General features: G+C 38.9%; 1 protein-coding gene across 1 annotated transcript in view; it reads right to left on the minus strand.

The window, feature by feature from the left end:
• Positions 1 to 1,662: 1,662 nt before the first annotated feature.
• Positions 1,663 to 17,250, minus strand: part of LOC141128116 (N-acyl-aromatic-L-amino acid amidohydrolase (carboxylate-forming)-like) — a 59,454-nt gene continuing 43,866 nt past the window's right edge. Inside the window, exons 6-7 of the mRNA XM_073615203.1 lie at positions 10,953 to 11,062; positions 1,663 to 7,091 (exon numbers count right to left, since the gene is read on the minus strand). Of these exons, the coding sequence (XP_073471304.1) occupies positions 6,897 to 7,091; positions 10,953 to 11,062 (305 nt within the window). The 3' untranslated portion in view covers positions 1,663 to 6,896. The remainder of the gene's footprint in view (positions 7,092 to 10,952; positions 11,063 to 17,250) is intronic.

Raw genomic sequence — 17,250 nt, forward strand, 5'->3', positions numbered from 1 at the left:
GAGAAAGTCTATAATATCTGGCAGTTGACAGCACTTCAACTTTCATGTTTAAGGGGATCCCAGACCCTTAAAGTATGAGGTTTAAATAACTAAGGGCTTGTGTAGGCTGTGAATCTGAACCACACATCAAATGCAGGCCATAGCTTTCTATTCGTTTTAATGATGTAGTGTGGATGACAATTCTCAGGCTGCATTGACCTGCTTCGTGTTACTTTGTTTAAACACATGAGGTCCTATTGAGATGTATTTTCTTTGCAGGCAAAGCAGGTTAAATACAGCCTTTTTCTGGGTTTCATGTTTGCATGCATGCATGCTTTTCAGCAGTACTGTTTGAATGCATAGGCAGAATTTGACAATGCCTGTCTACACAAGCCCTAAAGCAGGTAAATTTATATAAAGAGGGAAAATAAATGTGCTCCCACCACAGTTGCTGTCACCTAACCAAACGCTCCCAATCACTCCTTGCGATCAGGAGTTTGTGGATCAGGTGACCGCCTTGACAGCCAATCATGGCTGTCAAGTGATATTAAGCCCCGCCTCCTGGTGTCATAAACCTCTTAAAGGGCCGGGAGGTGCAGGCACTAAGAGGTTAAGTAAACTTTTTGGCACATATACAAATAGCTATATTGGCAAATATAAAAAAAAAATGAATGCAGTATCTTGAAACAGTTTTGCAACTCTGGGCATAATATGCACGTCTCAGACATTTAGAGCTGACTGACCCTGCCCAACTTCTGCAATTCCATATTGGCCATTGGGGCTGCATCTTTCTAATCAGAAGCTGGAAGCTCCAGGTAGGGACCAGTCAGATGTCAGCTTTTTTAGGAGGCAGAAAAGCTATGCAAGAGTATGCAAAGCTAACTCTGGAACCTACATTTCACTTATAATGCCAATTAGCTATCTTATGTACCACATTCACGTACTGAATGATTTACATTTTACAAATGTATTGTCTTAAGTTAATTGGAGACCTATTTTAAAAACCAAAAAGTATTCATATTCAATTTTTTAATACTGCCATTATTATACATAGTAATTACTGCTTTTCTGAAACAGCATGTTGCATTCTTAGGAATTATTTTAAAGTGTTGGCTATAAGACAAGAAATAGTAATACCGCAGGGGTCAATTCAATAAAGTGAAATGCATGCAGTGTTTTCATTACCATGCTTTATTTACTAATTTTCACTATTCAGTTCATTATATTTTCAATAAATTAAAAATGTTATCTTCAGTGAAATAGTTTAATCTACCAGATTACTTTTTTTTATCATTATAGATTTTTTTCAAATAAATGTTTTATTTCTTAGATGAGCAGAGGGATAAACAACTGTGTTGTGAACATATTTCTCTAGATTATTGATTTTTATATGTAAGTCAATTCACTGCTAAAAATACTGTTTCCTTCTGGCTGGCATTACCTGAAGTTATGTACAATGTACTAATGAGAAAAGCATAAAATCGAGACATTTAAGTTGGAAGTAAAATCCTAACCCATTAGAAGAAAAAGGCCTTTAATGTTTAAATAGCTGTTATTTCATGTGAAATTGATAATGCCACACCGTGCAATAAGTATAAGTTTTAAAGAGAGAATTATATTAACACAACATAAAGAAAACAGTTAAAATAACTCATGCTGCTTAGTGAATCGACCCTAATTAAGTAAGTTTAACAATTTGTTTTGTATTTATTTTATACTATTAATGAAATGCCTTTAATTTGATCTTATACATTGCCTTATATTCGTTTTTTCACACGCAGACCAGTTATTGTTCCTTTAATTTTATTCCATAACAGGGGATCCTTTAGGGATCAGTTACTCCAGCATCTATGAATTTCCTTACTATGCATGTCCCTGCTGCCTAGTTAAAAACTCTGTATGTAGAAATGGGTACTTTTACACAACATGCTCGACAACTCAACAGAATTTCTGCCAATGTTATTATTATATGCCACTGCAAGTTTCTCCCTGCCAGTACCAAACATCACAAGGTCAAGTGAACCCCAATGAGCTTTGCCATTTTGCTAGTGTGCAACAAACACAAGCAACAATGTCACCATGCAACGCCGAGCAATCTTCTGGTTTTCAAGATTCACATGCTGTCATTGATACAAAAAGCTTTTTTAATTGGGTTATCAGTGGTGAGGAAAGCAGTTCTTATGGAATTCGTTCTAAAGATATCATCAGGACGCAATGTTCTACTTTCAATGGTAACTTACTGGAGCACCTGGTGGATCCCAACAGACTTGAATCTTCAGAAAATGCATTAACACAACAGAGAGTGTTACAGTACAAAAGTATTTGTGACTTTTCCCCTGGTAACACAGAAGAAAATTTGGCAAAGTGTCATGAACAGGACTTAAGTTTTTCACTACAGTCTCTTCCATCAGATCTATTCTCATGTGACTATGAGAACACTGAAGTGGCTTCATTGGTTTCTAGCATGGACTATTTCTATAATACAAGCACATATGGAGTCATGCCTCTGGAGTGAAAACAGAATAAGAACACACCCAAAAGATTCCATCCACTCAGGAAACTAACAAATCTTCCCCTGGCATGATAGCAAGCACAGATGGACACATACCATAATCCATACATCACAAACGTTTTTGTGCATAAAGAGTCATTTTTTTTAATTCTTGTTAAATAAATTATTTATACATTTTTCCGTATCTTGTTTTAGCTATCAAAACATGTTTCTAATTTGTTTAATGTGACACTATACTCAATATATTTTTAACCTCCAGAGTCCAGACAGATATAAAAACATTGATTACAGTTATGTGATCTTTAAAAGTTTTTTCATATGCAGCCAATGAAAGTACCAAAATTTGTCCTGATATTAGCTTCTCTTTATCCCCTGTACAGAAAAAGACTGGGAAGGGTAGGTATCTTTAAGAGCCAATCAGGCATTCTGCATGCACATGTGTTGGTGGGAGGGAAGATCAAAGTAGATAAATGCATTAGTCTGCTGCCGCTCCTCCACTGTTCAAACACAAGCGGGGGGGGGGGGGGGGACCAGGCTGTCTTGCATAACTGCAGCAGAGAAAAGTTAGGTCACCAACTTGGCTTGACTTTCTGGCAGGGCAGTATAAATCTCAGGACTGGATGGACAGAAATGTACATTTTCTGGCAGATAAGACAGCTATTAAAATATGTATTTTAACGGTATACTTGTTTGCCTGGCGCTCAGCTTTAAATAACAATGGAAAGACAAAGAATAGAAAAACTGCTAGAAACTCATTACCACCTTAGTGGCATTATAATTCTTCCCACCAGAACCTCTTGTGTGTTTTTCACCTGCATAACCATTTGCTGACTACATACGTATATATACGTTGTGGTTTGCAAGTGGTTTACCAGGGTAATGACTGATGCTATTGGCCATAACTCAGGTTTTTTTTTTTTTTTTTTTTCAGCTGGTTACTGGCTTTCTCATGAAAGCAGTGCGAGTGGCTGATTAGCTGCTGGATGGCTTTTAGTAGCAACGGGAGGGGACGTTCCTCCCCCTCCATTACCATTTTTACCAGCATGCCCGAGAAATGAGCTGACGGTACAGGCGGCTGGTCACAGAGGCGAACAGAGAACCAGATCATCTCTAATCGCCTCTATGGCCTTGTAGGATCAGAGCGACATTGTGACGTTACTTCTAGTCTAGGGCGGAAGTACATTTTTTTTTATCTTTTGCTTTTTACAGATAAAGGAGGGATATAGGGCCATTTTGAGCCCAGGTCTCTCTATAAAGAGGACCTGTGATCCTTATTTCTAATACAATGGATGTTTACATTCCTTGTAATTGGAATAAAAGTGATAAAAACATTTTTTTTTAAACATTAAAGGACCAGTGTGAAAATAAAAAAAATAAAATGTAAAGCGCCCCCATCTATCCGTGCTCGTGCGCAGAAGCATACATAAGTCACATGTGCATATGTAAACATACCACACATGTTAGGTATCGCCATAAACATGAGAGTGAGAGCAATTCTAGTGCTAGACTTCCTCTGTTACTCTAAACAGGTAATCTGTAAAAAAATTTAAAGCGTTGCCTATGGAAATTTTAAATACCATAGTTTGTCGCCATTCCATCACCGTGCGCAGTTTTAAAGTGTGACACGTTAGGTATCTATTTACTTTGCATAACATCATATTTCATTAAAAAAAAAAAAAAAAAAGGGGGTACATATTATGTTTTTTTTTATGTTTTAATTCATTAAAAAAAAAAAAGTTTTTATTGCGTTAAAAAAAACGCTGCGCAAATACTGCGTGACAAAAAATTGCAATGATTATTATTATTATAATGATAATTTTCTAGCAAAAAATACAGATTTAGACATGTAAACAAAAAGTGCCAGAAAAGGCTTGGTCTTTAAGTGGATAAGATATGCATTGATCATGTAGTTTCATGGGTTTTTTTTCCCTGTATGCACAAACTATAGTAGAGTATATCTTCACATTCCGTTGTCACAAATTTATGCTTATTTAAAACATGAGGCCGGTGGCATGACACTGCACAGGTTAATACATTATCTCTGTCCGTAGTCTGAGAACTGACATTTTCTGGAAAAAAACTACACATCCCACAATCCCTGGGTCTCTCTGACTAGTGCACTGCAGGTGGGAGCTATTTACAGAGCTTACCATCCTGGATGTGATGTGTTTGTTTTCTGCTACCAAAAATGTTGGTGAATACAGATTATTACATACATGAACTACTCAGACAAGTACATATATGTCTTCATTATTTCTGTTGCTGGTTCCATGATTTTATCTAATTAGCCTGTTTATTTTTGTCTAGTGTATATAGTTAAAAGTGAACAGACAGAGGAATGGAGTTCCCCCTAATACAACGTGAGTGAGTGTAATATGCGTTTGGGTACAAATGGAGGAGTAACGCAGAGAAGGAAAAATAGAGAAAGAAACAAGGAAACTAGTGTAAAGGGTACTTATGCCTCGTTTCCACTGAGCGAATCGGTTTGGTTTGGTACGGTACGCTATTTTGAGTGTTTCCATTATGAAAGCGGCCCATACAACCGAACTGCACCATTCTGGGTCCTGCTTCAGATATGGGGCCATAGAAAATGGTACGGTATGGTTAGGGCGGAGCTACGATAAATTCCACTGATTGGTGGACGTGTGACACCATGCTAGGCATTTTTTTCTAAACCCACGTATGGCCCCTGGCGGTCCGACTTGCAGTGGAAACGCTCACCTTAATAGGCCGGACCATTCTAGGCCTTCCAAACTGTACCGACCCGAACCGATCCACTCAGTGGAAACGAGGCATATGTTTCAAAGTATCTGTCCAAAAAGTCAAATTGCAGGGGATGTCTAACTTGCATTTGTAGTCTGGGAAAAGAAGTGAGCCAAATACACAAGGCAGAATACCTCTAGTTGTTATGTGTATAAATAGTGTATAGGATGCATCCAGTTGCCATGCTTACAAAGAAGTGACACTTTTTCGTAGTTTATGTATATCTGGCTGCAAATTGAAAAACAAAGGTTATTTGTAAACAAAATTTCCAAAAAATAGCATGTACGTGTAGTATTTTTATGTGTTATATAAAATTTTAAGAAATGTGAAATTTACCAGTCCTAATAAGGATATGGACGATATATAGCTACCTTCTCCCCATTCAGAACTACAATCACAGGGGCTGATTTACTTAAGGCAAATAGACTGTTTGCTTTACAAATGATGCTGCACTGTGCAAGTGAATTTGCTCCAGAGCTTACTGAATGTGGTGCAATTACACTTTGCAAAGAGTACCCTATCATGTGCAAGGAAAATTTTTTAAAAAAGTATGTTGCTTGTACCTCTTTGAATAATGGTCCTCAGCAGGGCCTCACTAAGCTCTGGAGATAATCTCCTTGCAATTTGTAATGCTTTTAGTAAATCAACCCCACAGTGCCTAGAAGAGAGAAATCTTCCAGGACGAATTACTGTAGTGGTTCTGGGATGTCATGTGACTAAGTACCAAGGACTGCAAAGAAATATGATGCTGGACGATGTGAATCTGTAACCATTACGCAAAGGCTATTTGTCCACTTGTTTTTGCCCTCCAGGCCAAAGGTTCCCAGTGCTCCCTTGGCTAGAGTATACTACCCTGTTTTTGATCACAATAAAATCTATCCAAGTAGCTAGAAATAGCTGGACCATGCCGCATTACAAATTCCATCAAAAACAGAATTTCATCTCATGAATGGATGGGCAAAAGGGTTTGAAAATTGACTGCCATCTGAATCAAATTATTCTCTGGATAGATTAAGTAAAATTCTGTATACTACCTGGCTCTTAATAGTCTTCAGGAATATGGCTAGGAAATCTGCCCAAAAAAAAGTAAAACCATGACATATCCTACTGTAATCAGTGTTACCAAAGGGAATACATTGCCTTATATGGAATCCATTACATGGTGCTCTAATGGGTTATGGCCACTCACTGCATGAAGTGATCACTAATGGACAGGGCACAAACTGACTTGGCCTAAACATTTCAAACAATGCTGAAGTGCAGGCACCTTATAGTACCTGCCCTTTTTAGTCTTCAAATCAATCCCTATGTCTTTGGAGAGCTTTCTTGAATCCAATGCCCATGATGTACTTCCAAGCTAACGAATGTTTGGAAGTAATTAAAGATTAATCAAATACATTTTCATAATTAACATCAGCTATATCAGATATTTTATTGTTTATTACCTGTAAAGTAGCAAAAAATGCTAATATTTGTTTACTCTGAGAACTGTAACCTGGTTGATGCACATATTTTCTTACAGTTTTAGATCTTTTCCTTTAAGAGAAAAAAATTAATTAGTTTTATTTTAAACAACTTTGGTGCTGAAGCTCAGGCACAAAATGAATACTGGCAGTTGACATCAAGTCCACAGACATGCAGGTTACTGTTCTACTTTCAAAGCAGGGACTTTCCAGTTGACTTTTTCAGCTAATATGAAGGCCACTTTTTTCTCATAATATGCTGCCTCATTGATAAATGTAGGGTACAAGATTTTCTCATCCTCATAATACACATCTCTTCCACTCAAAGTCTTAAAGATCGGATCTCCAGGCTTCAAAGGAACATAGTCTTTGTCCTAAAAAGAAAATAGCATCAAGTTACCTACAAACACATTGAATTATATTAATAAACATCAGACAAACCAAGACATATTTAGCATCATTAGTTGGCCCTTTGCCTGTATCTACACTGAGGAGTCACGTTAGTTACAATTTGAAACTTATAGATGGAGAGACCGAGCGCCAAATATTGTAAATATGGGTTTTAGACTGAAATCTTCATTTGAAGGATATCGAACAATGAATGTTTATCATTAACAGCATATAAATATGTCCCTAGATTCTAACTTAAATTAGAATTTAACTTTACAATTAAAGGTTTGTGAGCTGACAGATTATTTTACATAGCAGAAGATACATATTAAGCTTCTTTTACAACATTAAGCCTCTTTTTATAACATTTGTACCTGCTTGTGTGAAAGCTTCTGTGGAATGTACACTGAGCTGGGCATGTGCAACTCAATGTACAATGTAAGCGTGCCTTGGTGGCAGTATTAAAGTGGAACTACACTCTCTCAATTAACATGGACTATTTTTAATCATTATGATGCTAGCATTAGTAAACAGATAGGAAAATATATTATTTTTACTTGTTTAAAACTTTTTTTTACATTTTTTTAGTTACTTCCTGGTTTCCAAGTATAGGCAAATGATGTCATATATCCCAGGAGTCTTCAGAAGGGGAGGGGGGTTTTCTTAGCTAAGCACACCCTGCTGCCTGCGTGTCTAAGCTAAGGGCAGTTGGATTCCAGGAAGTAAATGTTACATGAATCATTTGCCCTTACTCAAGATGTTCTCAGCCAGAAAAAGCAGGGGGGCGATTCCTCAGAAAAATAATGGGAGAGCTTGCTTTGAATATTAAAAATGAATTAAATAGCATTTTTGGTTTGTAGTGCTCAGATGCAGTGTAGTTTTGCTTTAATGAACTCCCACACACATGCACTTTATGCCATTCTGACCAATCAAAATGGTTAAAGATTCCTAACCCATAAAAAACAGAGAAGATGTCAGTGCCACCAAGAGAGAATTCAAATGTTGCATTGCTCGTGTGTAAGAATTCTTCTTTAAGGCTAATACTCCACATAAAAATAAGTTAAGGCAAAAGTTATTTTTTTACGGTTTACTTAACCCTAAATACATAACAGTAACAGTATAGTATATATTATTTTCATTAATGTAATTTAGTTTAGGAAATTACAAGCATAATGGCACTGCATTTTGTCTTCTGTCACATTTACAGTGTATTGTTATGCCCTGTACACACGGTCGGACATTGATCGGACATTCCGACAACAAAATCCTAGGATTTTTTCCAACGGATGTTGGCTCAAACTTGTCTTGCATACACACGGTCACACAAAGTTGTCGGAAAATCCGATCATTCTGAACGCGTTGACGTAAAACACGTACGTCGGGACTATAAACAGGGCAGTAGCCAGTAGCTTTCATCTCTTTGTTTATTCTGAGCATGCGTGGCACTTTGTGCGTCGGATTTGTGTACACACGATCGGAAATTCCGACAACGGATTTTGTTGTCGGAAAATTTTATAGCCTGCTCTCAAACTTTGTGTGTCGGAAAATCTGATGGAAAATGTGTGATGGAGCCCACACACGGTCGGAATTTCCGACAACAAGGTCCTATCACACATTTTCCGTGGGAAAATCCGACCGTGTGTATGGGGCATTAGAATAGAGAATGGTTAAAAAACCCTGTATTTTTTTCATCTATGTCCTGTTGGAGAGATTTCTATCCTTTCAAAATATTGGATTTTCCACCAATTTCTGCCTTAGTGACAAATAGTGGGGACACTGAAAGAAAAAAAAAAAAAAAAAAGTGAAAGATGTTACGATGGCAGCCTCCATATTCTCCCAGGACAGGTTTCTATTAGCATTGTAAAGTTTGCTACCTGTAAAGAAAAGCAGCTTCACTCCTGCACATTAAAAATACATTTAACACCCAGGCTGCACACTCGTTTACGCCCAGCAATGCTGAATAGTAGCTAGTACGGGTTGAGAATTTAAATAATGGGCAACAAGTTCAAAGCTGGCAGAATGGCTAAAAATTGGAAAGTGTAAGCAAATCCCCTGCATGTTTTTCTGAGATATTGAATTGTCACTGTATTTCAAAGAAAGATGGACATGGTTTAAAGCAATGATATATAAACTTTGAGAATGGCTCTTTCGTTCATGAGAAGATTCTTTTAATGGTAAACCATAATGTACTTTAAATGTAGCACCCCTAACCCCCAGAATCATGGTGGTATCTCCAGAGACAAGGGCGGGACAGCATTTCATCCCAGAGCTGAGTCCATGGCATAATCTGGGAACTAAAAGAACACTGGGTGCCAGTCACTTTCTGTATTTTTAGTAGTTATAATGGTCATCACACACAGGGAGTTGAGGGTTAGGGATCCCAGATACCAAGATCATTTACAGACCCCTCCAGATCCATGTCCAGCTCCAAAGTGTCAGGACCTTTAGGCCAACCCAGGAACATTTTAGGCAGCTGGTTCACAGGCTTTCCTCTCTCTTGCTGGTTCCAGAGCCCTCTGTACTGTTTCCTAGGCTTCATTGCATCCTCTCAAAGAGAATCACCAGGCTTTGCGAGAAACCTTCAAGAAGTCTTCAGCTTGGCTTTCTCCAGCTAAGTCCTTCCCTTTGGTCTTGATCTTGGTTAGCCTCCTTCGACAGACAAGACAGTTCGAGGGCCATTTGAGGCCTATCTCTACATCCAGAGCACATGGCAGGCCCCACTTAGGCTATGGGCCTAATAGACAGGTTAGTCCAGTAGCAGCTTCCAGGGCCGCAGCCTGGGGGAATTGAGAGATATCAAAAGGCCTGCCCCAAATTTTTAAAGCCTCCCCCAGTATGCACCAGTAGCCATGAACCCCCTACTGAGTTGGCTTGAGGAAATATAAATATTCATAACCCAGTCTTGTTGTGGAATCTCATACTATTGTCAGTGGTAACAGTGACACCTACTGGCAGCAGTGAGAAATCACAGCTCCACTGAGTTTAGGGAAAGACCAAGTGAAGAACTAAACTACAAATCAGTCTGGGTTGACTACCACCCAGCACAGGTAAATGTAAGTAGCAGTCCCTGTTTAAGACAGGGTGCTACATAAAGAAGACATATAATGTGAAACCCGTGCTCCAAAAAAGACAAGTGAACTTCTCAGGAGGAATTAGGCCAAAAGCTAGGCTTTCATATGTGTATGATTGTTTTTCATTTACAATAGAGTAGTTTTCCCTATAGTTTCTATCTTTATATTAGACAGAGCAGTAATTAACACAGCAACACACATACTTACACAAATATATAGTAAGATTTCATTTAAACGGAGTCCTTTCTCCTAAAAAATGTACTGGAAATAACCACCTAACAATTTACCCTTTACAATAAAAATCCTTTATCCTTTACTATACTTTGATAATATTACAGGATTCAACTCTTATGTATGCTCCTCCTCTTGTACCTTCCCCACCCAAATTATATCCAGAATTTTTTTTTTTAAACTGAGCAGGGGACTTTTGCAAACCAACACATAACTTTTTTTTTACAAGAAACCCCAACACATAACTTAATCAAAGAAATAGCTTCAAATCCCAACCCAGCAGAAGCTCAAGAGAAGCAATTGCTATAGACTAAGTATCCCACACCGTACATTAGGTACAGTATTTGCTACATTGTTTCCATCATCAGACACATACACCAAACAGGGAAAGATTATCTCCAAAACTTTTTTCAGCTGTTATTTTTTGAAATTTGATGATTATTATAAATATTGCTATTCTAGCAAAATACAGTGGTTCAACCGTTGGAGGAAAGATGAATATGGAAGAAAATTCTACTAAACTACTAAAATGTGTAAGTCTACCTGCAGCTCAGCATGGATGACAGCTGTGATTTCTCCTGTAGAGTCTCGAGGAAAATCCACCCTGGATACAAACTTGTATATATCAGTTTCAAAACTTGGAAACTCCTTACCTGCAAAAGAGACAGAAAACAGGATTATGATTTGCAAGAAAACAATGGGTAATTGTTGCTACAGCTTTAGATGCAAAAATATGTTATAATGCAAAAAGACACATACTTGTTTCTCTATATTGCAGTGGTTAGATGAAGCTAAATGGTGGCCCTTTATTAGTTATAATTTTGTAGGTACTTTTACCCATGCCAGTTGAGTACACATCGAAAAGCTATGTAGATATTTAACATCCCTATCCTTCACCAGTCTTTATTTCAAAGGGCAGGTAGTTGTAAACCTCACTGCAAATACATTTATTATAGAAATTATAAAATAAACACTCGCACTAGGCCTCCATAGAGCTGGGGGCTGCTGCACCAAATCGTGCCTAAATACAAGACCTCAAAAAAAAAATTATTATAAAAACAGGTCCACTTTAAGTAAGAACAGGTCACTTTAAGTAAAGAACCAAGTGATTCAATACAAATAATAATAAAAAATATAAAAAACGATTTAAGGCTCCATGCGCATTTTTTTAAGCTCCTAGAAGCTGTTATTAGCATTTTTTTGTCTGCTCCTAGAAGTTTTAGTTTTATTCTATGTGTCCATGCACACTACTTCAGGCTATTAGCATTTTTGAGCATCAGTGTCTAGGAGCAGAAAACAAATTGTTTTTGTAGTTTCCTGGAGCTTTTCCAGCAGAAACACTCCTAAACGCTACCAATAGCGTTTTTTGAGCTTTTTTTTCCTTTTACTGCAAAAATGCCAATAAAATGCAAATGCTCCTAAACACACTTAAATGCTCCCAAAATTGCTGTTAAAATGCTACTACAAAAAATTAACAGCATTTTTTATCCAGCGACTTTTCCAGCGTTTTTGTAACTTAAAAGAAAACACTAGTGTGCATGGAGCCTAAAAAAAATACAGCTAATATGACATTTCTCTACATGACCCTTTTTATCCATGTGACCCAATGGTATCCACATAGCAGCCATGATATCTTAAACTAAATCAATACTCACAATTGTGCACATACATATAAAATAATAAAGATTTAATACACGAAAAATAAATATCTAAAATAAGCAAAAATTCTGGTGGATGCATATGGAACTTTTTGTACTGTAAGCATCATACGAACTGTGGACTGGTATATATTTGTGCCACTAGCAATTATTTTTGCTTATTCACAATCGGGAGTATTGATTTAGAAGCTGTTGAGTTGTATGTGTCATGTGATGAAACAAGATGTACCGAAGATGGTCACTCCAAATGCTACAGAATACTTTTTCAAAGTTAAAGCGGAAGTAAAGACTGTTTTAGATTTAAAAAGTGCTTTTTGTTTAAGCCTCTCTTGTATAGATACTCCTACCTGCCTGTGGGGACCCTCTTCTGTTTGTGTACACTAAGATGCCCATGTACAGCTCAGTGTACAGTCTTGGCATGAAGTTATTCTTGTGCTCAGGTGTTGTAGATATGTGTATGCCAAGAGTGGTGATCAGGTCAGACATTAGAAGTGCACCACCAGCGATTTTTCTGGCTTGATTAAATTGTGCACATGCTCAGTGCACTCCCTCCTCTTTATCAGCAGTGGCTGAGCCACTGATGCTAGAAGGAGAGACAACACACTGTGCATGCACACAGTTTAAATGACCTAGAGCAGCCGCTAGATGCGCACTGCAAACATTTGTCCTGTTCTGCCGTTTAGGCAGGATGGAGGGGATTGCGCACTGAGGAATTTTTGCAGGCAATCCATGCACGACCTGCAACTTATGGATGAGAATCCACCATTTTTAGCAGCTGGGTAGAGGTATGTAATGTGCTGAGGATCCTAGAATGCAACCAATAACAATAATAATATCAGTATTCAAACTACCACCTTACAAGCTCTTAAAGGAATGTTACAGACCTTGCAACTGCAGAGAGAGATGAAGGAGAGGTCTTTACAACCTGAAGCCCTACACTCTATGGGAACCACCACTCATTTTTCTTAGATGAGAGGAATTATGTTTCATCTCTATTAAAATACAAAATTTTAGGAGCTTGGGAAATAAAAATTCTTATAGTACGCATTAGGAGGTACAAGACGACCATCCATCACAACCATCAGAAGCAACTTCTCCATATAACCTACGGCCACTTATGGAGGCAAGAACTCACAGCAGGTGAGATAACACTTCAAGAGATGATTGGCCAAGGGCTTGAGTACATCCAACATCCATACCTCTATTTATTGAGTAGCATGAAAAATTAACAAGGTATTTGTGTATTAAAAATACGGCATAAACAGCATTTACAAAATTTCGAGCATTCTCCCACCAACAGGATAAACCAATACTGCCTGAACTGGGAAACTCCAAAGTATGTAGGAATTGCCTAGCTACTTTACAACCCCGAGAGTGCATCAGTATGTATGTTCAGCTATCTAGATTTGGGTGAGTGGCCCTCCAGTGGTACCCATTGGTATTGCAGGCTGTAATAACTGTTTCACAACCTCAGTACCTCCCCAAAGGATGCTCTCTCCTCATTTATCCTCCACCAAACAAGGATCTTGCTTTGGTCAGTAAGTCACTATGGGTGGCTTCCCTGACACAGTGACTTTCAGTTTTACATGGCAAGAATGGCATTCAGCTTGACAAAGAACATGATTGTAAGAAACTGTTGTTTTACTAATAAAATGCGATGTGTAAATTTGCACAAAACAAATACGTTCGGAAATTAACTTATGTGTAATAAAATGGAATGACACAGGGAAAAAGTATTGAACACATGAAGAAATGGAGGTGCAAAAAAGGCATTGAAAGCCAAGACACCAGCTGAAATCTATCAGTAATTAGAAAGCAATCCTGAGTGAAAAGAATTATCAGAAGAGTTGTCCAAGAGCCAAGGACCACTTGTGGAGAGCTTTAGAGCTTTCTAAAGACCTAGAATTAGCGGGTATAATTGTTTCAAAGAACACTGTAGGTAGTGCACTCAACTGCCATGGTCTGTGTGCACGCTTACTACGCAAGACATTGCTGAAGAAAAAGCATGTTAAAGCTTGTTTAAAGTTTGCTGGCTAAACTAAAAGCCTGGGAGAACCTTCCTCTATCCTTATTAGGCTGCATTAACTTAATTAAAATGAAAATCATACCTAAATTTGCATACCTATTCCGTAATTTCCCACAATGGATACCTTGCTCATTTTTTACGAAATTGAACCGAATGTTCTCCTCCTTCCTCTGGGGCTCAAACCCTCCTAGATTTAAACTGTCCACACTGATGTGTCCAGTGTCTCGGGGGGGGGGGTTGGCGTTTCCGGACTGCCAGAAATATTTTCTGGCAGCTCAGCTGGTCACGGCAGTTTGGTGGCTAGTGCCGGACGCGTCCAACCCCGCGGCAGTCCTGGGGGCTGCGGTGCTCCATTCTGTGGAGGCCCTAACACATTTACCCCTTCGAGGTCCCAAGGCTCCATATGACTTGACCACCTCCATGCACACGACTCTAAAGGCCTGGAAGGCAGGACTGGGACTTGAAAAGTTCCCACGGAATGCAGTATCCCCACACGCCCCCCTATGGAACAACCCGACCTTACCCCAGCTTTACTCACTACCAGACCCCAAAATATGGGCCAAATGTGGCATTAAACTGATATCTGACCTCACCACCGGAACGGCAATACACCCCTTCAATCATCTAGTATGTCACAATAATGCTCCCCCCTCGCATTTATTTCGCTATATGCAACTGTCTCATGCGTTTAAAGCCCAAATATTACCCAATGACACGCAAATAGTGCAATTCGATCTGGAGAGGGTCACAAGATATGAATGCACCAGGAAACCGACTTCGGTCCTCTATGCACATCTCCTTAGAGTTTCCTCTCCAGATCTGTCAAAGCTCTGTCAGCGATGGACACAAGACATCCTGGGACTGGACTCCGAGGATTGGGAGGACATGTGGGACTTCCCCTTCAAAACCCTGGTCTCACTTAGTGACCGCCTCATACAATACAAAATACTACACCGGGCATATATTACCCCGTATAGAATGCATAAAATGAGAACCTCCCTGTCCTCGGAGTGTTGGAGGTGTACTGGGGATCCGGGCGACTTTATACACATCTTCTGGTCCTGCCCAGCAATTCAAAACTACTGGTCACAAGTAATATCTGTAATACAAGAAGTGGTGGGAATAGATATAGCCCCAACCCTGCAGATATGCCTTCTAGGCTTAGTAGAAGAATTAGCCCCCAGGATAGCGGAGAGGACTCTGATAGGACTCCTGTTTTTCTATGCCAGAAAAATGATCACTCTCTGCTGGAAAAAACATGCCCCGCCGTCAATATTGCTATGGAAAACACATGTCAATAAAGTACTACCACTCGGATACCTACCAAAATAGAGGATGCCCCAAAAAATACGGTAGAGTGTGGGCCAAATGGCTGGCGGAGGCCTCCACGGCAACCGCAGACTGATTGAGCATGTGCATAATACCACTCTACGGGTGGATGTGATTTTGATACTTTGGGTGACTTTTTTGTATTGTAATCTCGGATATGGGTTTATTTGATATCTATTATTGTCCCTTGGGTCTCGAATGATTAATCTGATCCTTAGATATTTCAACTGAGCAGGAGCCAATACAGCACTAGGTTGTTTGTTGTTCTTCTCTTGTAGACGTGCTACAGCTGTATGTCACTAATGATGGAAACAGCCCAATTGCTGGCTGGCACTGGCCCCTGCGTGGGTCTGGTCCCAATGCTGTAGCGGGTTTACTGTTGTTTTTCTGTTTGTATGTCTTATACTCAATAAAAAGATTTTCAAAAAAAAAAAAAAAAGTTTGCAGGCTGTTTTTCAGCATACGGTACTGGAAAACTTCCTTTCATTGGAAGGATGAATGTAAAAATGTACCAAGACATTCTTGATAAAAATCTGCTGCCATTTACCAGGATGATGAAGATGAAATGAGGGTGGACATTTCAGCAAGACAATAATCCCAAACACAAAGCCAAGGAAACTTTCAATTGGTTTCAAAGAAAGAAAATAAAGCTGCTAGAATGGTCCAGCCAATCATCTAAATCCAATAGAAAATCTATGGAAAGAACTTAAGATCAGAGTTCATAGAAGAGGACCAACGGAACCTTCAAGATTTGAAGACTGTTTGTGTGGAAGAATGGGCCAAAATCACACCTGAGCAATACATGTGACTAGTTGAGCTGTCATTACCAACAGAGGATTTTGTATGAAGTATTAAATACATTTCAGTTAGCGTGTTCAATACTTTTTCCCTGTGTCATTCCATTTTATTACACATAACTTCATTTCTGAACTTATTTGTTTTGGTTTCTTTGTGTGTGTGGACTGCATGGGTTGTTATCGACATGTGGTGAAAATTTCATGTCAATAGCACCTTAAGAAATATATTTACCTAGAAAAATGGTCACGTGCTCAATACTTATTTTACCTGCTGTATATACTGTGTATATAACATATTAAAGAATGCGTTGTCCATAAATCCATCAAAATGCTTGTTTACTTGTAAATCTAAATGCAAATTTACACATCGCACATTAGTAAAACAATGGTTTCTTACAATCAGGTTCTTTGTCAAGCTGAATGTCATTCTTGCCATGTGAAACTGAAAGTCCCTGTGTCAGGGAGGCCACCCATAGTGAGTTGCTGACCAAAGCAAGATCCTTGTTTGGTGGAGGAGAAATGAGGAGAGAGCATCCTTTGGGGAGGTAAAAAGGTTGTGAAACAGTTATTACAGCCTGCAATACCAATGGCCACCATGGGAGGACAACTCACCCAAATCTAGATAGCTGAACATAAAAACTGATGCACTCTAGGGGTTGTGAAGTAGCTAGGCAATTCCTACATACTTTGAAGTTTCGCTGTTCAGTCAGTATTGGTTTATCCTGTTGGTGGGAGAATGCTGGAAATTTCATAAATGCTGTTTATGCCATATTTTTAATACACAAATACCCTATTTTATATATACACATACATACACATATATACACACACGCACTATATACACTATATTGCCAAAAGTAATGGGATGCCTGCTTTTACACGCACATGAACTTTAATGGTATCCCAGTCTTATTCCTCTTTCACACGGGGCAGATCAGTCATGATCCGCCCCGTGAACACACGCTGGCTCAGCGGGGATCGCTCCGCCGATCCCCGCTGAGCAGGAAGATGACAGGTGCATCGCTGCACGC

Source organism: Aquarana catesbeiana, linkage group LG02, assembly GCF_042186555.1.
Source record: "Aquarana catesbeiana isolate 2022-GZ linkage group LG02, ASM4218655v1, whole genome shotgun sequence".
Lineage (NCBI taxonomy): Eukaryota > Metazoa > Chordata > Amphibia > Anura > Ranidae > Aquarana > Aquarana catesbeiana.